This window comes from Apteryx mantelli, chromosome 1 (genome assembly GCF_036417845.1).
Source record: "Apteryx mantelli isolate bAptMan1 chromosome 1, bAptMan1.hap1, whole genome shotgun sequence".
NCBI lineage: Eukaryota > Metazoa > Chordata > Aves > Apterygiformes > Apterygidae > Apteryx > Apteryx mantelli.
In genome coordinates, this window is record NC_089978.1 from 177,839,733 (window position 1) to 177,861,455 (window position 21,723).

Here is a 21,723-nt window from a genome sequence, read left to right on the forward strand (position 1 = left end):
GACATCTTCACAGCTATTATAAAGATATTAAATCATCTGTCAGCATAAAACAGTAAAACTACTGAAGACTAATGTACTGTTAAATAAGAAGCTTTTTTTTTCTGGCTAGAATACTGTTACAAAACAATTAATTTATTTTTGGAGCACCAGAAACATTTTTTTTGAAGAATGTAAAGTATGTAATGCTCAACATCTTCATGGACAAAATAGAGTTTAATGCCAATTTAATATCTGAGATATTATAGCATGCTTAATTTCAGGTCCTTTCACTAAAACCATTCAAAACCATATTGCACTATTTTCCAAATTGCATCTGATATGGCTACATTTATCTGAAAATTCTCAAATGCCTACAGCTACATGTATAAACTGGGGTATGCATTTTACACATGATACAACAGCAGATTTTTTAAAAGCTTATAAATTCTTTACCATTATGCATTTTTTTTAAATAGCCAAGCTAAAGGATTAATGCAACTACTAGTCACATCCAGGGTTGCTTCTTAAAAACATCTATCAGAGAATCTCCCATATTCTTGTAGAACACTCAGATTCAGCATATGTTTTTTTACAGCTAAAGATGATGAAAAATTATGGTAACTGTTAAAAGTTGTAACTGATTATCATTTTTCAGGCACTGCTGTGCATATAGTAAACACAACAAAGCATAGGTAACAAAAATCAATAAAATTTAAGCAGTTATTATTAACTCACTGGTCACATTTGTTGTCACTGTTCTACTGGCAGGTGAACTGTATATTGAAGAAGACACTGCAGAAACTGTCACATTGTAGGTCATTCCAGGAGCAGTATTAGAAAAATCAGCCTAAAATATGACATTGATTTAATTAAATCTTTTACCGGGAATCATGAACATAAGAAAAAAAAAAGAAAAGTTTAGCCCTGTGTTACTGAAGATGATGTTTTAATATGCTTTTAGAAACAGAACAGACATTAGAACAGTAAAGACAGTAGTTTACATTCATTAGCTACAGGATAGCATTTTGCTGTCTTATTTAACTACCCACCATAAGACTTGTATAACATTCAATATTAAAGAACAACAAAATTAACTATTAATTTTATCACAGAATCGCCTGTCTATCAGTTTATCTATAAAGGGTTTTCTATATCATCATCACTATATTATCCAAGTACATACGAAGCATTATAAAATCCCTTTTGGAAAGAATAAATACAATAACAGTCTGAAAAACTTCCAAGTTTCTGATGGTTAAGCTAGCCTATCTTAAATAAACATAATTAAAAAGTTTTTAGCAAGCATTTATATAAAATACCTGTATCTTTGCAGTTCCAATAAAAAACAAAAACAAAACAACCAGAACAGCCATTATTATGAATATTATTATATTTTCCAGACAGTAGAACCAAAAAGTGCTCCTATTTCTTTTTGATGGCTTAGTAGCAAAGTGTTGCCTGCATGAATGATTTAAGGCCAGATCTTCCTGGCAAGTACACAATTAATGAGCCTGTATTACTCAATAGCTCTGCCCTTCCTTTGTTAAACTATTCATGAACCCTTGGATGACTGGCTGTATCTTTAGAGCAGACTTAAAAAAATAAATTCAAAAACTGTTAACAACAGGTAACAAACTCTAGATGCTGAAATTTGCTTTCACAAAGTTCTCATTAATACTTTCATATTCATATCTGTGTTAAATAGTTAAGGAAGCAAGCCTGGATTAGCAAAGGATTCCTCATCAGCACAGTGCATAAGCATAAGCTGGCCATCCAAGCACTGTAATAAAAGCACATACTTGATACTCCCTAGCTCCAAGATCTAGGATAACAACAGAACCATGATCAGGAATAAGATCCACATGAAATCTGTCTACATGTCCATAGGGTACTCTCCAGTACAATGAAAAAGAATGTGATGAAACATTGAAGAATTTAAGCCCTTCTGGCTTTGCGGGTTCTGAAAGAGAATTGTGGAATAAAAAACATTAACCTTAATGTACCCATTATAAATATATCACTAATTAGAACTGAATATAAAGGCATCCAAGAACAATTTACTTACTACATGAAGGATAACTGCTAAATAGCCTGGATAGAACAGGGTGTTATACTCCAGTTGCTATACTGCCTCCGAGACTTGACTGATAATCTCCAAACTATGCCACGTAGATATCCCAACTTGTAGAAAGCAAGCTCAGGTATCTCTGTCCAGTGTTGGGTTAACAAAGAATCTCTGCACAGTCTTGGTATTTCTGCTGGACTCAACATTAAAGCTGGCACTATTGCTGGAATAACTAGTGCTATTGTTGAAATTCAACATACAGCTTGTGTTTGTTCTGTTGCTTGCCACAGGGCTATTCTCTTTTATACTTTTCATATATTCTCAATCTCAATAGTTCCAGGAAGTCTAGTGAGTTATGTTCCCAAAATTTGGATGTTTTACTCCAAAATAAGCAAAATATGTTTCTCCTCAGCACTCCACCAAGCCTAGTATCCAACTGCTCCTGTCACATCATCTCATTCTCTTCTTTTTTCTGCCCTTAAATGGATCTTTAAATCTGTAATCACCCTCTTCAAGGCCTAATAATGAACCAGATTTAAGCCTCTTCAACAGATCATTAAAAATTATCTTAAAAAAATCTAAATATCTAAATAATGATAATAGAATTAGCATTAAAAATAACCTACAATTATACAATTTATCCACCTGCACAATTCATAGCCATGCATCTCTCTCTCCCTTCTATTTTGTAGCTAGCAGCTGTCCCTATGTATAACTCCCAGAGCATGCCCATTCAGTGATGCTATTATTTGTCACATTTCAAACTCACCACTACCCTTGCAGTGTCTTCTGACTCCTTTAGTAACATGCTTCTTTGGAAGTCTTGATTCAAGTTATTCCTGTTTTCTAAATCTTCTAGCACTGTTCAAATCCTAATATCATTCTGCTCAGCCTGAATCTCACGCCACTTCTATTCTGAAAGAGCTCCACTCATTTCTTATCTACTGCAAATCTGCTTAGAATATAATATATATCCTTCATGTTCTCTTCTTTCTGATTGTCCAAAGTTGCAGAATTTTCCCACCGATTCCTCCAGCTCTGCCATAACATATTGCAGTATATATATTCATATATTCAAATATTACCTTCATATTTTATATTCTATCTGCATTTATCTGATATATGATTTTAACTTTTTGTTTTATTTTAATACCGAACACAACAAAAAAATTAGTAATATATGCGGAGGCACAAAAATGCAACTGAGAGCATAATTTCTTCCTTCTGTTACACTTACATAAATTTAATGTTCTACTATTATCATTAGTATTATTATTTCTCCAGCACTCATCTCATCTTCCTCTAATGTTGGATTTTATGTATGTACAAGTCTTTTACACATACCCGTGATTAATCTGAGTGTACAGTTATCACAATACTTGAAGTCATCTCTTTACCTCAGTTGAATTACTTCTGACTCAGCAGTTAAAGTGAGCATAGAAATGCCTTCATGGAAAAAGATTTCTGAATACTTCAAAACAAAATTTAGCCCCATGGAGCTAATGCTCTTCCTGCTATTATCCCATGACAGAGAATTACCCTTTCCACTGACGCTGAACAAAAGCCTCAGTTCTATCTATTTTGCAGGATTTAACCACAACATCCAAAAGAATCTGCTTCACCTGGGCCTCAATGCACCTGTTCTTCTACAATCTTCTTCTCTGTTACATGCACATGCACACACACCTCTTACCAGCAGTGGCTGTTTTTTTCCAGTATATTTCTGTAAAGAGTAGTCAGAACACTTTCTTGCAAATTTCATCCACTGGAATAGCACTCAACTTTTGCAATATACATTCTGAGAGAGTTTATTAAGAATTAGTTACGGTTGAGCAGATATATCAGTGAGTAGGGATTGCAAAATACAACTAGGATGTGCTAATTTTTCCAAAACTAAGCATTATAAACCAGCAGGCTCCACATCCCAATGTTATCTTAAGATGTTTAAGTAAAAGCATGCATTATTAGGTCACCCAAAACAGAATTAACTCTTCCCTGCATTAGGAAAAATAATTAATTGCAACTAAAGTGTTATAGCATTGTGGTCATAGATTAAACTTTTAAAGGCATGCGAGATATTTTATTCATAGTTTTGCAGGCATTATCTCACAGCAAATTTAAGGATTTTCAACCCCGTGTCTCCGTATTTTAAAGGCTCTCTTTGATGTCCTGCTTCATTCCCCTCGTAGTATTGTCCCTGTGCTCAGGAAATAACAATGGAGAAGCCACTGAAAGTTTGTCAAGGACTGATGCCTAAAGGCAGACATACAACTGCATGTCAGTCAGTGACAATTTCCCACACTTCTCAGGTCTCTCTCATATCATGTCATTGTGACAGATAAATGTATAAAAAGTAGTGTAAGAAAGCAGTAATTGGTTGAGGTAGTTCTGGTGTCACCATCTTTCTGTTCCTTAAATGCTATTTGCATTTTACATTATGACATTACAGTAGACTGCATACACACATTTCAAGATTGAGATCTCATCCCATTAAGTTTTATCATGTATTCAGTAAGAAACAGCCCTTGAATAGTTTATGATCTGCAACATTTGTAAACCTGCTTAACCTCACTCACTGTGAAAAAAATCTACTGAAATCAGATAAGGTAAAATTCAGCTTGTGCACAACTCTTTACAGGATGAATACCTGAAAAATAATGCATATATTTAAAACAGCCAAAAGAAAGGCAGCACAGCTAAAGAATTTAGGTTCTTGATAGCATACCTATAGATATAGGTTGAATAGGGTCTAACTGATGCATGTCTCCTACCACAACAAATTATTACATGAAAGTTCTCTTTAAATTCCCATGTTATTCAACAAAGTGAGATGTACAAAGATAAAAGTACACTGATACTGACAGGTATCATTCACCAGCAACAAGATAAAGCAAGAAACCATACAGACCTGTTACAATTTCAATGAAAGCAGAAGCTCCTTCAATATTGCCTCTTAGTCTTTGCAGTGTGAAATTATAAATGCCCCCAGCAGTCAGGTCTGTAACACCAAAGTCAGTCAGCACTCCCAGAATCCTAAACTTGTTTGTAAAGGTGCTGTTTGATAAAGATGCTTTATAAGAAGTGAAGTTAGTCTTGGTTGGATTCCACATTAAAGTTGCAGAGGAAGTATTAACCATTCTTAATGCCAGACCACATATCCCAGCTGGTTCTACAGTAAAAATCATTCACATAAAGAAAAAAAAATTAACACATAGTTGTTAAAATATAACAAAAGTATCACTTCTTTTATTTTATTTTATTTTTATTTAAATGAAGGCTCATAGTTTTATGAAATATTAATGCAAATTTTAGAGGTACATCTGTATGTGTGTAAAGTAACCAGTGCAGTTATGAAACTACACACACTAAAATTTGAATTTACATCTCCTTTGTGCACCATGTAGTTTATGGAAGAGAATTCCAGATTCATCAGAGCTTGTGTAAGAAAAATTAAATTGCTCACTGCTGAAACAGAATGAGAACTGTACTCTTTGTAAATAAAAAGAGTAATTTTAGCTAATTAAAACTTTTCCAAAATATATCATAGGCCACAAAATGTTCATCTGTTCACTTAAACAGGGATACACCAAGTTGCCTAGTCTCAGGGTTTAGCCCTTTTTCCTTTTTAAAAAATTCCTTTTGGCTCTATTAATATTTGTAAAATCACAGATATTTATTTACAAATACCATCTCCATTCATATGTGAAGTGCAGCCACAGTTAGAAAAAGAAATATCTGCAGTCCTCCTAAAAAAAAAAAAAAAAGAACAAAAAAAACCTTCCAAGATTATTAATTTATCTTGCTTGGAGCCTTCTGAAAAATACTAATTAGCATCCTATTAAGGGCTGGATTATTCAGCATGAAAAAAATCCTAAAAGTTTGCCATTACAATGATAGAGTAAACTTCCACTGTTGCTACATACTGGACTCATCCACAATAATCTTGAAAACACTTGCCAGAGGGCAAAAACTGCCTTTAGGTCTAGGAAAATGATTTTTATAGTGTATTTTGCATTAAAAAGAATCTGCAGACCTGGATCTGTTTTTTCAAAGATTCAGTCATCTTCAAAAAACTAACTGCGGAGTCTCCTTGAGCTAACTGGGGAACCTCCTTGAGTATTCTCTGGGTTAAGGAGTTGTAGTCCAAACAAGCCATAGAAAAGTCATCAAAGAAGGGAAGAGAACTATGACATGCACGCCTATAAATGTAGGAGTTCATTTATTTTATGACTACATGTAGCTGCTCTCTACCTGCATTGGCAGTCCAGAATCAGATATAAACCTATTTCTTCAAATCTCTACTACAAACTCTCTTTTCACACAGTATCACAAGAGTGCTTGTGGAACTACTGTGGAAAATGTGTGTTTGCTCACAGATGGGAAATGAGTGTAAAATACAGGGTTAATCTTCTGCACCTGGTTAAGCTATCTGAAGCATAATTCCTCTTCTCACTTTTCTAAGCATTCAGTGGTCTTCTATAGGAACAATCCTCCAATCTAATACTATGGGGTTGCAAGGATTTAACAAATGCACAAACACTTGTAAGAATTATCTTGCATTTTTTTTAAAGATGCTATTCTTACAATGTCTTATTCCTTCTGGAGCTGGAACAGTTTTGTGAGTCCACCTCCTTTTTCAAATGGATATCCGTAACTGTATCTAGACCCCTGAATTTCAAACCAGTGAGTTACATACGAGGCTATTGTTCACACAACTATTAAAACAGGAAGCAGAGCTTGGCCCCCAAAGGTAAATCTTCATTTTGAACTGTATGATACCTTTGAACCACTTACATAAATGATTTAAATGCCTCTGTGTCCACATTTATTGTCACTCAGAAAAAAAGAGAAAGGATAAGGTATTTCCTTACTTGTGATGACTTTTTTCTCCACAGCCACAGTAGAATCCAAGCCTTTAATTGTCTTTAACTGAAACAAGTATTCTGTCCCAGGAGTTAGATTTTTTACCACAGCTCTGCTGTCATAAACAGTTCTGGTAAGTAGCTTTCCGTTGTTCATCAAACAATATGAAAGCTATGAAAGAAAAGTGTCTTTTTATATCAAACCATTTCACAAAGCTAATATTCAGAGATTCCAACTACCTGTTTATATAAAAATATTTACAATATCCCCTACATTTTAAAGGAAAAAAAACAGAAATACAGCAAAAGTTTTATGTTATGTTCCACAAGTCTGACCCGCTACTTACTCTAAGACTCCTTAATAGGCCAGTGGCACAAGTAGTGACTTTAATCTTTAAAAATAGATGGAGAAAGCAAAGTTAAGTCATAGCTTACAGGTGACATGTTTTGCTCTTGAGAGGGAGGATAGCAAAGTGTACTTTGACTGCTCAGTCACAGGGTTGTACTGATGACCTGTACAGTTAAGTACAAGACAAAGAAGGAGAACAGTCAAGGGGTAAAAGAGCAACCCACAGATTAATCAAGAGGAGGAGATGAATACTTTTTATTTTGAAATGGAGACACATACTTCAGAAATCTAAGTACCTTTCTGGCAAAAGAAAAGTAAAACATGCATCGTTTAGTGCTGAGATTCTGAAAAGAGTCGTAAGGAACCAGCCACTCAACTCTGCTCACTGGTACACTCTAATAACTTGTTTGTTTTTGAATCACTGGAGAGAATAAAAATGCAGGAGATACAGGTAATTGAAATTTGGGCACTTAATTCCCAGAGTGCTGTGAGAATTACGTTTGACCTCCCAGGCAGCTCTAAGGTGAGCAAACAAATTTCTGTGACAGTCTTTCCTGCGGATATAGAAAACTCTTACTACAGACTGTTTCCTATCTGCAGTAGTGTAAAGCAAGATTCACATGATGCCTGCCCTACAGAGCGGGGCTCTAAACAGACATCTTTGGCATTCATCATGGATTTCTGAGGCGTAGGAATTGGTACTAAGAGCTCAAGGTCAGCAGCTGCCTACATCCATGTGTCCTGTCTTGCAACCACTTATTTCCTTCAAGAGAGAAGGGATATTTTACACATGACAGTGATCTGAAAGCACTTTGGTTCAGCCACTATTGGTTTGGGAAGGGATGATCCAGTTCCCCTAGATCTGTATAGTTTATTAGCAAAGTGCCTGCTAATACATACTAAATTCTGGAGAGTGTCAGCTCATTAGAATTACAGCACTGCAAAATGCTAGAAGCAAAGCTATAAATAAAAGATCTAGTATAAACAAGTTAGGAAGGTATATTTTGTGCACTCTTCCCTCTACAAACTACCATATATTGCACAGAAAACTAGTGAGCTGGGATAATTAATTTTAAATGATTAGTAAAATGATCTCTTTTATGCAGGTACACCTTACTAAGCAACCAGTCTACTGAAGCCTTTCTCATTAAAGATTTATATATACGCTCATTTATTCAGATAAAGCACCGTCTAATGTGGCTGCTTGCTCTATGAGATGCCAAACAATAATACTGTGTCATAAAGATATTACTGATGACAATTACTTTCCACAGGATGGTAAAAATAACCTGATCCCATACAAAAGCATATCTGAACTGGTTCAAAACATGAAAGAAAGAATTTAACTTAATTTTAAAATGTGTAAAAATACTCCAGGCTACATCAACAAATTGTGCTGTGGTACTAAGAATATTCAGATTTCACAAGTTTTAGATAAGGATATAACAGGAATCAAGGGGGAAAACCACTATAATATTGTGACATAAACTAAGTAAGACAATTAGAGCAAAGTACTTTGTCTCATGGTACTGCTACATACTAAAGAATACCCTAGTCAAGTAAGTTCACTGGACAAGAATACACCTTGAAATCTTTATTGATTCACGTCACGTTTAAACAAGAGTTTGTTGTCAAAGAGTATCCTATTGACTGCATGACCATATTCATACAGTGATGCAAAATACAAGAGAGGCTGCAAAAGGCAGAAAACAAGGTAAAAATCAGAGACTGAGTGAATATCATAGTGAAACGTGATCCACAAACCAAGTGTTTAGATGCCATAGTTGATCGTTTCTGACCAGAGAATCCAAAAAGCAGGAACTACTCTGGATTTTTTGCTAAGCATTGCAAAGGATGTGGTTCAAAATACAAATGTTGAAAAGATATTCTGTACTATAAGCCATGAAATATTAGAATTCAGCTTTTTTGTAAAAATGAAAAAAACATTCCAGCATGGTAACATTTGATTTAGTAAAGGAATAATACTTAAACATGATCAAGCAAATTAAAAGGAAATTATGAGAAGCACCTGAGAGCATAAAAATGTTTGTAATGGAATGAAAAGCATTCAAATGCCACATTTAGGGTTCATATACATAATGCATATCACCACTCAAAAAGTTTGCAACGGAAGTATAGAAATAGCCAGACTATGTGAACAGCAAAAAGGATTATTTCAAATAAAGACATACGTCAAAAACTGGAGATCATGTCCAAACAAGAAAAATAAGAGCTATAAACTTGCATAATTGACACAAGCTAACTTAAGAAGGGCAGGACAGGGCAGAGCAGAAACACAGATCAGCAGGCCAAAAGAGCCTGAGTAGCAAATGGCAAATGGCATAAGCGCTAATAAAAACAGTAATTTTAACACACAATAAGCTTATCTGCATATTGGGGAGGCCACTAGCTGACCAAAGTTGAAAGGGAGTGCTCAGTAAAGGCAAGGCCATATGGGAAATGGCAACTGAATTGCTTGTTCCAATGCTTCAGGATGCTCCCAAACCAGAATCATTATTAATGAAGTACGAGTTTGAGTCAGATTGAGTTGTCTCAAATTGAAATGTCCACAGAAGAGGTTATAAAAAAGGTTTAACAGTGGTCAGAAAGGTACACAGAATGTTACTGCCTAGGAAAGGAATAGAAAGCAAAACAGAAAATACTACACTGTATGAAAAACAACTAATACATTTAAGCCTGTAAAATCCAGAAAGGTTTGGGCATGGTGAAGAGGGAAATACTACTTCCTATACAAGACAAAGCTAAAGAAATAACAGCTTTAAAATAACAAAAAAAGCATTATAATTTCACATAGGACAACAAAATTGTGAAATTAACTGATCTAGGAACATCTGTAGGCAAAAAATATAGAGGATTAAGCAATTTCAGGAAAAACAGTCACTGTTCTTTTTATATGTAATAGTCCAGATTCAACCTTTGCCTTGGGAATTCCCTAACTACTAAGTGCCAGATGCTGCAAGGGTATGGGAGGTATCATTAAATGTTTCCAGTTCTGTCTTGTGAATTGTTACAGTTTAAAAATAAAAATAAAAAATTTGTTCTGGAACTTTATAAATAAAGCATTTAGATCCTTCTGTTTAAAATTATTTTTTTATTTTGTGGTTTAATGAAATTGCATTACAAATTTGGAAAGCTGATAAAAGAGAAAAAACAGTTATTATGTTGCAATTGCATTCAACCCATAGGGGGTTTTTTGGTATTGCACATTCAATGAAAAATCAGTTTTTAAAAACTTTCAAAAGAGTAGCTTTATAACCTTAAAAAATTTTGTTATGTAATATCAAACTAATACATAGACAGATGATCTTCTCCAGAAGCAGTGTTCCTTTCCCATATTTATGTGAATTATAAAGATGAATTGTTACCATTGGCTCTGCGGTACGTGCAGGATGATATATTTCACTAAGAAATTAAAAAAGTTTTAAACGGTTGCATTGGTCTCTTCACATTCTTTACTTATCTCACCTGAAACATATCAAATCCTCCTCTTGGCAGTTTCCAAGACAAATAGACTGTACTTTCTTCAAGCCCAAACACCTGCAAATCTGATGGTGGATCAGGATCTGAAGTAAAGATAGGAATAGATACATAATTTAATATCAGAATAATCTACACAAATTTGAAGGAAAATAATGTCTACAAAAGACATTTCTGTAAAACATTATTTTATATTTCAAATGTAGATCCAGATTAAATTTTGTACCAAAGCAGAAAATGAAATTCAGTTTGACTCTATGCATTAGCAATAGGATCAAAAATAAAAACGATGTTTCCAAATTTTTACACAAAAGTTATTTCATCCTAATATTACTGCTGATCCAATTACTGGTATAATCCTGTTAGCCACACAGGAAACTTATTTGTGTTCTAAAAGCTTTTATTTATTTCATAATTTTCAAGGAAGTTTGGTTTGAAAAAAACCACATACATACATTTAATCCAGCTATTTTTAATACTGAATATGTTTTTTCTTAGACAATACCCTATGGTGTAACAACCCCAGTTATCTCAAATCACTAATAGTTACTAATGAATTATCAACCTACAGGTGCTAATCTTGAGGATGGTGGGGTGACTTTTCTTTAATCCATTGGTCGTCACAATACCGATTAAGAAATTAGTGCCTGGTAGAAGATCCTCAAATTTGTACATTCTACAAATATTAAGAAAAGAGATTGTGTTTTTTAGAATTTTTTAATATAAATGTACCTTCATAATGTTAATTCTATATAGTATTATGGATATGATATACCTATGATGCATGTGTACACAGGCATACACTGCCAGTCAAAAAAAACTGTTTTAGTATGTTGAAATCTTAATTAGGAGGCATAACACTAGGGTTCATGGCAAATTCAAGTTCTAGAAATCCATAAAAGACAAAACTAAACTTCCAGATCTACACAAAAGTTCTACAGGTGTTTGCTGCAATGAAGTATTTTGTTCACTTTTCGCTGTATGTACACATCATATGAGATTTTTAATAAAAATGCAGTTCTTCAAAGGTACTTTTTTTCCATGTAAATGGACACAGTAATATATATCAACTGAAATGTCAAATACGTATTTCATATAAATAACACTGGAGACCATTCTTTTAAAATATAGAGTAAAACATCTACTTTCAGTTCACATTAGTGTTTTGTTTATTTTTCAAGTCGCTGAGTATTAAAATGTAATCTTCCTACCTTACACCAGAAAGTAACATTTTCTCTTTGCTGAAGACCTTACTGCTTATTGAAATAACATATCCATCAACCATATTTTGCGCTGGTGGCCAGGTAACAGTTATTGATTCAGAGTCTCTGCTATAGTTCAGATATTTAACTGGGCTTGGTACTGTGTGACAATAAAAAAGTAGTATTTAAATACATTACTCTATGACAGAACTCATTTCATCAGAATGTGCTGAAAACTCCAGAAAAATTATATAACATACTTGTTTTTGTCCAGGTGACACATAAAAATACCACTGAAGTAATGCATGTAAATACTTTCATTATCCACTAGATCTTAAGTCAGACTGCTTGCTGCTCCATAACGCTACTTAGTGCAGTTCTGACATCACTGACATGGAGTTCCTCAAAAACTGACAATTCCTCAAGAAAAGAAATGGCAACTTAGGAGCAACCATACTGGGCCAACACCAAAGTTCCCACACTAGCCTACTGTCTTCTATCCAACAATGAGCAAAAGCAGACATATGTGGAAAAACAAGACTAGGGCCTGCATGTAGTTTGTAGCCGAAGGATTTCCTGAGCCTAAGGCCATTTCTGTGAAATTAGCAATCCTCAGCAGATTTCTCCTTCATGAATGTGTTCTGTCTCCACTTGAATCAATGACAACAGTCATCATACAAAATATCTTGTGGCCAGGAGATCTGCAACTTATCTACAAATTTAATAAACAACCATTTCTTGTTTTCTGCTTGCTCCCTGCTAGCTTCATTTCAAGCCCCTAGTTCTTGTAAAGGAAAAGTCAGTGAATAATCATTTCTTACTCTCAACATGAATTACCTCTCCATGACTCCACCTCTCATACATGATTTTACAGATATCTACCATATTTCCCGTACTAGTGTTTGAGCTCAGAGGATCCTCGAATGCAAAACATTGCATATCTTTGATAATGCTTGTTGCTTCCTATGAACCTTTTTCACATTTGCTATACTTTACCTTCTCACATTAGGGACCAGATCTGCTCATAGTATTCAAAATGCAAGGGTACCTGGATTTCTACAGGCATTACAGTCATAATACATAACTGAAGGAAGGCTCTATTAAGGAGGAGAACAGTGGGCCGTGTTATTAAAATCTGAGAATATAACAGAACCATGTTGCTGAGAAACAAAGATCCTAACCTAAAGGAAAACTAAAGATAAAAAAACTCACAAATTTAGTCCTGGTGAAATAGGAGGCTAATAAGAGCTATTCTTAAGAGAACATCAGGAAATCAGTTTTGTTCTGAATGTGTTCAAACTCAGCACTGAAGTGAGAAATCAAACAATAGAGAGAAAAAGTCTAAGAAAAAAAGATTTTTCTTTACTGTTAGTAGCCAGAGACTCTGCAGTATCAGTTATTGGAGTGTACACCTGCTTCATGATTATTAACATTAGTAGTTCATTGCACACTATAACCACAATCAAATTCATACACTTTTAAAGGATCAAGCAGTTAAAGAATCGGAAAAATAACAATGAAGGAGAATAAGCAGAAAATGATTGATTTTTTTCCACTATTTGAGACAAAAAAAGTTTCCAAAAACAGTGGGAGAAAGCAAGGGATACAGGTGGAGCAGAACAAATACTAATAACAGCATAAAGGTCTCACCTGTCTCTATTTCCTTTATCACAAAAATACTGTCTCTGAAACCTTCCTTTTCTGTCCGAATTGTAAAATTGTACAGCTTACCAGGAATAAGGTTGGAAAACACTGCTGTTTCTTGCTTGACCTTCTGGACCTAGAAAACCAAAAACAGTTTTCACAGCACTGCTTGCAAATTTTGCTTATACTAACAGAATGTTAATGGTACCTTTATTTTAATATGTCTATTTTAATGGGACATACAGCTTTTAGTTTGAACTATGATTATTGAATATAAGATTTTTTTAAAATAACTGCATTGTCTATCCACAAGTGGTATTTTAAAAAACATACCTTAAAAGCACCTGCACAATTTGTACATGTGACTTCATATTGCTGAAAATCTCCATCAGCACGATCCCAAGCAATCTGTATTGAAGTGTCTGTAACATTACCTTCACGTACATTGAGTGGAGCTGCCAGACCTACAGAACCACATAAAACAGCTTACTGTGAATCCAACACATCATGTCTGCTGAAGTCCACAGGAGACAGGAAAGCGAAGTCAGTAACAGACGGAAACAAATGGAGGGCATAATCTGATCTCAAGCATACAAACACACAGACATTTCAAAATAGAAAAATGGGAAAAGAGCAAAGAAATAATGTTCCCACTATTCAAAGAAAATTGATTGCTTGCTTATCCTAAAATCACAGGAGCTGAACACACATTTCTCCTTGAGGACAGAGCTGACACTCCTAGGCAAGAAAATCCTCCAGAATGAAGTTAATCCCTCCAATACCATCACCACAGTGCTCAGAGTTGACCTAAATTTTGTCAAATGGATCCACAAAACTGGATAGGCCAGGCAAGGCAAATGCACTTTATCCCTAATTAGTATAGCCTGGTATGATACAATTCAGATCTCTTTACAAAAGAGCTTCCACTCTTCTCAGCATGTCTTTCATCCCTATCACAGCCGCCATTGCCTGGAATGTTCCAAAATTTACACATTTTCTAAGAAAAGCATTATACATGTGAGTGGTGAGATCTTTTTTTATTCCAAGTTTTGGAGGCCCCAGCAGGGACAGACCAAAACTGAAACTAAGCCAGTTTTATGCTAAATTTAGGAATTGTAAAGATTGCTTTTGTAAGATCAATGGAAAGCAATTTTCATTAAACCTGTATTTTATGAAAAATCAGCTCTCAAAGTTTTCACTTTTTGGGGAAGATTTTTTCTCTCTTGTTCTCATTCTCTTCCTCTTTCTTGCTTGGTTCTTTTTATCCCATCCCACTTATCCCATCCCATTTTTTTCCTTTTACAGTGCTGCCACTGAAGAAGCCAATATGCATGCCTGTGAGAGACAGAGTAGAAGAGACTGTCAAAGGAAAAAGATAAAACAGGAGAAGAAAAACTTCTAGAAGTATAATTGTCACAAAAAATAGAAAAGTCAAAACATCAAATTTCAACAGGTATTTTTATACAATTTTTTAAAGTTCTTACTAAAAGTCCTTTTTGAATGACTTTGCTAGAAGGAGTTCCACTCCCATAAGTCCTCAGTTTAATGTCTTTGTTATTGAATTTATTATCTAGAAACTTAGGAACCTCAGTACTATTATTATTTGCTTTAAGATGCACCAGGAGGAACAGAGTTACTAATTTCAAGACACAGCAGTGACTCCACTGATACTGATTTTCTTGGCTAAAACAAATGGTCCAAAGGTGTCTCCTTTCCCACAAGGGCAACAATTCAATACAGCCTGAATTCCTGAAATACTTGCTAAACATTTCTACAGACCTGATGTAAAAAATAGAGTTTGGAAAGTTTAGTAATGCTAATGGATAGTCATAACTTTGTTTAGAAACATCTAGTATTAATATAGTTATTAATTGCCTACACAGCTATATGAAGGTGATTTGCAAATAATCTGTTCATTTCTACTGCACTGAAATAAAAATAAAGGTCACTACAAATGAGAATTTAATATCATGCAGCTTAAAATTACTCACATGTTTTTACACCAGATAAATGATAAAAGGAGCTCAACATGTTTCCGCTTTTTGTGGAGATGTAGAAATCATATTCTGTACCTGGTGTCAGGTTTTCAATTGTTATTTTAGCATCACTCTTTAAAATGAATGTTGTATTAGGTCCTCCTTTACTTGTAACATATATGCCATCAAACACTCCAATATCAGGCATACGAACAAATAATACCACAGCATGACTATAAAGCTCATATGGAACTACAATTTGAACAGGCTTGGGCTCTAAAAGAAAAAAAATAGGCCATATGTTAAATCAGTTGAAAATAAATTCAATGAAAATAACTCAATAAATCGGAAGCAACTGGACTGAGAAGTATGCTTGCATAGTGCAAACAAATGGCTACCATAATTAAAAAAAACAGAGCATTGCTCAGAAGCAATAAACAACCTGATCTTTTTAGGTGTTTACTAATAGAATCTTGAAGCACTTGGCAAATGATTTAGGAATCAAAGCAAGCCAGGCTTCCAAAGGTATCCATTAATTACCTTTTCAACTACAAATGCACTAAAAAGGTAAGTTAGGGTAGCCAAAAAACTATAGAGAAATGTACATGTGGACAGGGAGATAAGCATGGAGAATGAGACACATTTGATGGATGAAATATTAACATGTTTAGTTTTCTTCTCTTACAGCTGGCTTTGACAGCTGCGAAAAATCCTGTTTGTAATTTTCTGTCATCTCTGCCTTGAATAAAGTATCGGACCTAATCCTATAAAAAATTCTCAAAAAAACTAAGCCTGCTGCCCCCCAAAATATTGTAATCATTTATATAAAATGCAGCATTGTCATTATTTCTAGCTATAACCTGACAGCTGCAGCCCTTACATATCACATATATATCATAACTGAATCTTGCACATTCCTTCCACATGTGCAAAAAAATATACATTGTGCCAAAAGCATTTCAACATCTTGGTAAACTAAGACAAACAGGAAAGACCCTTTAATAAACAATGTGCAGCTTTTACCTTTCAGGTACTACTACTACCACTACTACTAACTCTAAAATCTTTTCCCAGCACTTCTCACCAATATGAGGGTAATTTCTCTCTCACAGTTCACAGAATGCCTAGCACATTTCTTCCAAAAAACAAACCATTTGTTTCAACCATTTCAATATTTTGCTATTTTATTTCAAATCAACGATTCACCAGATCTCTTCTGTCAGTGGGAACAGGATCCCCTCTTATGGTCCTCATCACACTTAAACAGCTTTCAGTACTACCACTTTTCTTCCCAATGCTGCATCTCTTTGAAGTTACTTTGCAGCTAACAATTAGGACTGGACAAATATATTTCATGCCCCAGTTTAGATCCTTAACTATTAAGCAAATCTACTTGATTTACCAAAGCTGTTAGATGATAACTATGATAAAAATAACAGTTATGTTGCATGTATTATACCCTGTAGGCTCCATTATAAAAACATGTCTTACTTAAGGTACACTGAATGGTCTTTGGTTCACTCATATTTCCACTGTTCACACTTGCCACTGCTATTTCATAAGTCATGCCAGGAATTAGGAGATCAATCTTAAAATCTTCTGTGTTGTTTACTAAAAACTTCATAGTTTCACCTCTGTTTGAATTAGGTTTCACTTGAATGTAGGATTCCTGACCCTCTTGTGACAGTTTCCAGTGAAGAATTACACTCTCTTCTTGCACATCCTCAGGGTGAATAAAAACAGTTGTAGGTGGACTGACAGCTTAATCAAAGAAAAAGATTTTCAGTATATAACCACAGATCAAACAAACTATCAATTTAGAATCCTTTCCTAACAATTCATTTTGGTTTATTTTTTTTTCTTCTAAATATTTTATGATTTTAAAACTATTAATTCGTTTAAATTATTTCTTAAAATTGATTGTAGACAACCAATCTGTTGGTTGTTACAGCCAAATTCTGCCACTTTTACTCATAACCAACAGGGCCATATCTTACAAGCAGATTCCATTCCACTGGACACGCACAGAGTAACAAAGATGACACAATTTGAGTCACAGTATCAATAATTAGAAAAAAAAAACATCATCTGTCCTCATGTACATTACTTGAGACATCACGGTAATGTTTCTACTTTGCTAAAATTACATATATGAACTATAAACAAGTATTTATCAAATAGGATGTCATTCCTTTAGCAAATACTAATGTGCTTCAATAAATAAATAAATAGATAGATAGATAAATAAATAAATAAATAAAATAAGAAGATAGTTACATCCACTCTTTCAGAAGTTTAAGGTTAGGTTCCATAAACAGAGAATTTAGAAAATAATTCCTCTGATTTTCCCCTAATACACCCAATAAATCACAACTTCTACACGACCTTAAAAAATTATTTTTGTGCCTGTATTTTCAATTTAAACTCTACTTGGCGAAAAAAAAAAACAAAAAAGAATACATCACCTGTTGTGATTAATATACGCTTCTCGTGGCAGCTTAGAGTTCCTTTCTCTGCTATGTTCTGTAAATATATCTCATACTGATGATGAGGTTTTAAATTTCCTATTACTGTTGAAATCTTGCTTTTTTCAACAGGTAACTTCTCCCAGACATTGGTTTCGGTATCCAAAATGTTGATAAGGTAATAATGAAAAGAAGCACTAGATGAATGCTGCGGAGGCTTCCACTTTAAATGTATTTCTGTAGCTGAAACATATGTAGCCTCTAACTTCAGGGAGTGCAATGGTCCTATTGAGTAAGGTTAGGAATAGAAAATAAGATAATAGCTTTTGATGTCTCTTACCAATTGCTAACTTTTTATTTTAAAATACAGCCTGCAAACTGTACACATTTACTTACGTAAGCACTAAATAATATTAAAGCAAGTCAAACAAAGAAGCTTTGACAGTATATCCAAAATAGATATGCAGGGGAATACTCCCACTACCTAATTTAGATTTTCTGAATCACCCAGCTCTTTTTATGTGGAATTCAGTCTCCCCACTTTGACCCTTTCTCTTGTACTTTAGTCAGATCAGAAACATAATCTAAGACAGATGGTAAGAATTACCCATGTTGGGTAAAACCTGGTCCTAATGAATTAAATGGCAAAATCTACTGAACTTCAGAAAGTGTATGTGTTCAAAACCCATTCTTTTTATCAATCATTTTAAAACAGTTCATCATATGTCTCCTATATCTCTTCCAACAATTCTGTCACAAGTTGAATAGTCAGTAAATTGTCCTACTTTCCCTTGCCTAGGCAATCACAGTTCTGTAGATGGTATGTTTGCAGGTGTAAAGTTGATTCATGAGCTAAAATGTGTATCTGTTTGTGGCAGGAGAAAGCAGGAATATTTTTACTCTATTATAGAGTATTACAAGACCCTAAAAACAGAAGACAAACCATCTAATTAGGGGCGGAGAGAGGGTAAGCATAAGATATGGGAGGACTCTGAAGCGCACTTAAGGCAGTCCAGATAACCAAGAGGTGAAATATATGAAATGTATTTTTTACAGAAAAGGAACAGCTTAATTCCCCTCAAGAAAACTCTGTATTTTGCTCTGACTTTAAGGCAATGGACCTCATATTGGAGTCATAATGGATCTTATATTTGGACTGCCTTGCCAGAATTGGCAACAATCTTAGGACACTACATATTCTTTAACTTCTGCAAATCAGAAGATTTTCAGTACCACAGAAACAGGAACCTGAAGAATCAGCACCTGAAATTAATTTTAGGGCATCAGACTAGAACCTGTTAATACCTTAGTTAACAGTTTTTCTTTCTGAAAAATTAAAAAAAAAATTCTTACATATATTTATAGCTAACTAGTTATACATCTATTGATAAATTTACACCTAGTTTTAATGCAAATATATATGTACATATTTATACACACACTATAAATATACATATAAGGTATTTAAAAATATATATAGCTATTATATATAGCTATATAATTACATATAAACTATTATGACTAATAATTACTGCTGCAATCAAAGTGCAAAATTACTAGATTGGACTGAAACTCAACTGAATTGTAAACTATATAGCTCTTCTGTGCTATCAGTAGGTTGAGCACAATTAGCATTATGTTTGTGTCCACGAAGTAATTTTTCCTTGAGGACATCTCCATTTGATTATCTTTGGATTCAAAGATATTTTTCATTTTTACCTGCTGGCAGGTTTCATTTGGCTTCATTCAGCTAGATTTTACTAGAATGTATTATCACTGGTTCATGATATTTCTTATGCCATCCTGTACAGTGGAGTGGATTCAAAACATAATGTATTTCAAACAATAAAGCTTGTCTTTGCCTTTACTGCAAGTAAACAGGGATTTTTTTTTAATCTTTTACTTCAGGTTGGAAAATATGCTGTTGCATTATATCAGAATAGTCAAAAAAGTATCTTCCCGCTATTCTGAGATCTAACTTTACCTTTGGACATCAGTAGGAGATCTATGTGTAAAAACATGGTAAAAAAGGAACTTCTGAAATGCGCTTCCCAGAAACTGAATTTGCAGCTTGCTTTCTTCTTGTGGCCACTGAAAACTCCTTGTTTTTTCCTCATTATTTCAATAAAGCATATTAGCACAAAAGCAAGATGAAGATTTTGATATCCTCTCTATGATCTGACCAATCCTGGATTCAGAATTCACATTCAGATTTATAATTACAGACTAACTAGCAACACAAAAAAATAACACCATCAAAGGAAAAATATGCGAAGTGAATGATTATGTGCTTATTACTGCTGCTTATTTTTGTAACTTACTTGTTTCCACTTTCAGAACTGGACTTAATACAGTTTGGGCCCCTTCTGGGTTCCTTGCTGCTAATAAAAATCTATAGAAGAGGCCTGGGGACAACTGCGTGACTTTTGTTTGGGTTGTATTCACAGGCAAGCTCAGAATGTATGGTTTCAAATTATCAAAATAGTACTTAATTACAAGTGTAAAGCCTGATTTAGGCCAGATATCCAGATTACTCCACATAAACACAGCTTCAGTTGTCTTGACATCATGCACGCTAAATGTGAAGTTTCCTGGTACCAAAGGCACTGAAAAAGAACATCAAAAATGAAAAAGTCAATAAAATCATGAACAATTTTTTCTCTTGTTTTTGTATTTGTATCCTCAGAGCTGAACAGGTGGGAGTATACAAATAAATGGAATAGATTTAAAAATATATAGTTACATTCATATTCACAAATATATGGCAGATGAATATAGCAGAAAAATCCTGTGAGGAAATAGTCTGGACCAGCAGGATCTCTCTGAAGAGCATAGCAGTCAGTTTCATTTTCTGGTATCATTGACAAAGATGAGATACCAGCTTTTTGGAAATAAGGAGATCCATCTGTCCACAAGAGCTGACCTTCTTCCTACATTGAAAAATAAAGGAAAAAAACATATATTTTAACATTACATTGAGGAATTACTGAGATTTTCTTCAGGGCAAGCATATATCCTAAACATCCAAAATTTACATCTTTCATTTATTTGAATTAATTAAATGGGAACATTTTGAATGAAAAATTAAATATTTTTAACATAAAATTGCCATCCTTCCAATTGCTATAAACTACTACATATTATATATCATAATAAAAGTGACATATGGCTAATATAGAGTGTTTGATCATTACCAGCAATCCTTTAAAAATCATTATTAATCAAATAATGAGTAGATAATTTTCTAAAAATGTTATTCACTGAAAAAAAACAATTTCAGGCAGCTCAAAAATACTCATAAATTTGAACTGGAAGCAAAAATAATTCAGCCGAAAAAAAAGGTCAAGGCTAGGATCATAATCAAACAAGGAAGTACAACCTTTTCCCTTTTCTCTCATTTGCCAGTAGCTCAGGGGTTAGGACATTCACTCAAACCTGACTCAACGTTTCTACCTTTGAGATATTCTCTGTTTCCCTAGCAGAGCATTACGCACACTGGACTGGGAGTGTATGATAATTCGAAGGGCAGCTGCTTGTAGAATATGCTCCCTATCCAGAGTATTGCAATACAGATCCCTCTAGCGGGAGGTGGGTTGCACTGCAGGAGCGTGTACTAACATCTACAGGGGACTAAAACCAAAACCCACCTCTGAACACATGTAAGCAGGTCTTTGCAGCATTCT

The 21,723-nt window shown here is 34.3% G+C and overlaps 1 protein-coding gene across 1 annotated transcript in view; it reads right to left on the reverse strand.

Moving 5' to 3' along the window:
• Positions 1-21,723, reverse strand: part of PTPRQ (protein tyrosine phosphatase receptor type Q) — a 139,656-nt gene that overhangs the window by 109,394 nt on the left and 8,539 nt on the right. The window contains exons 6-19 of the mRNA XM_067289925.1: positions 20,784-20,970; positions 20,362-20,646; positions 18,041-18,325; positions 17,067-17,336; positions 15,591-15,851; positions 13,933-14,063; positions 13,606-13,735; positions 11,965-12,115; positions 11,323-11,429; positions 10,742-10,839; positions 6,916-7,078; positions 4,953-5,213; positions 1,779-1,939; positions 715-826 (exon numbers count right to left, since the gene is read on the reverse strand). Coding sequence (XP_067146026.1) covers positions 715-826; positions 1,779-1,939; positions 4,953-5,213; positions 6,916-7,078; positions 10,742-10,839; positions 11,323-11,429; positions 11,965-12,115; positions 13,606-13,735; positions 13,933-14,063; positions 15,591-15,851; positions 17,067-17,336; positions 18,041-18,325; positions 20,362-20,646; positions 20,784-20,970 — 2,602 coding nt within the window. The remainder of the gene's footprint in view (positions 1-714; positions 827-1,778; positions 1,940-4,952; positions 5,214-6,915; positions 7,079-10,741; positions 10,840-11,322; positions 11,430-11,964; positions 12,116-13,605; positions 13,736-13,932; positions 14,064-15,590; positions 15,852-17,066; positions 17,337-18,040; positions 18,326-20,361; positions 20,647-20,783; positions 20,971-21,723) is intronic.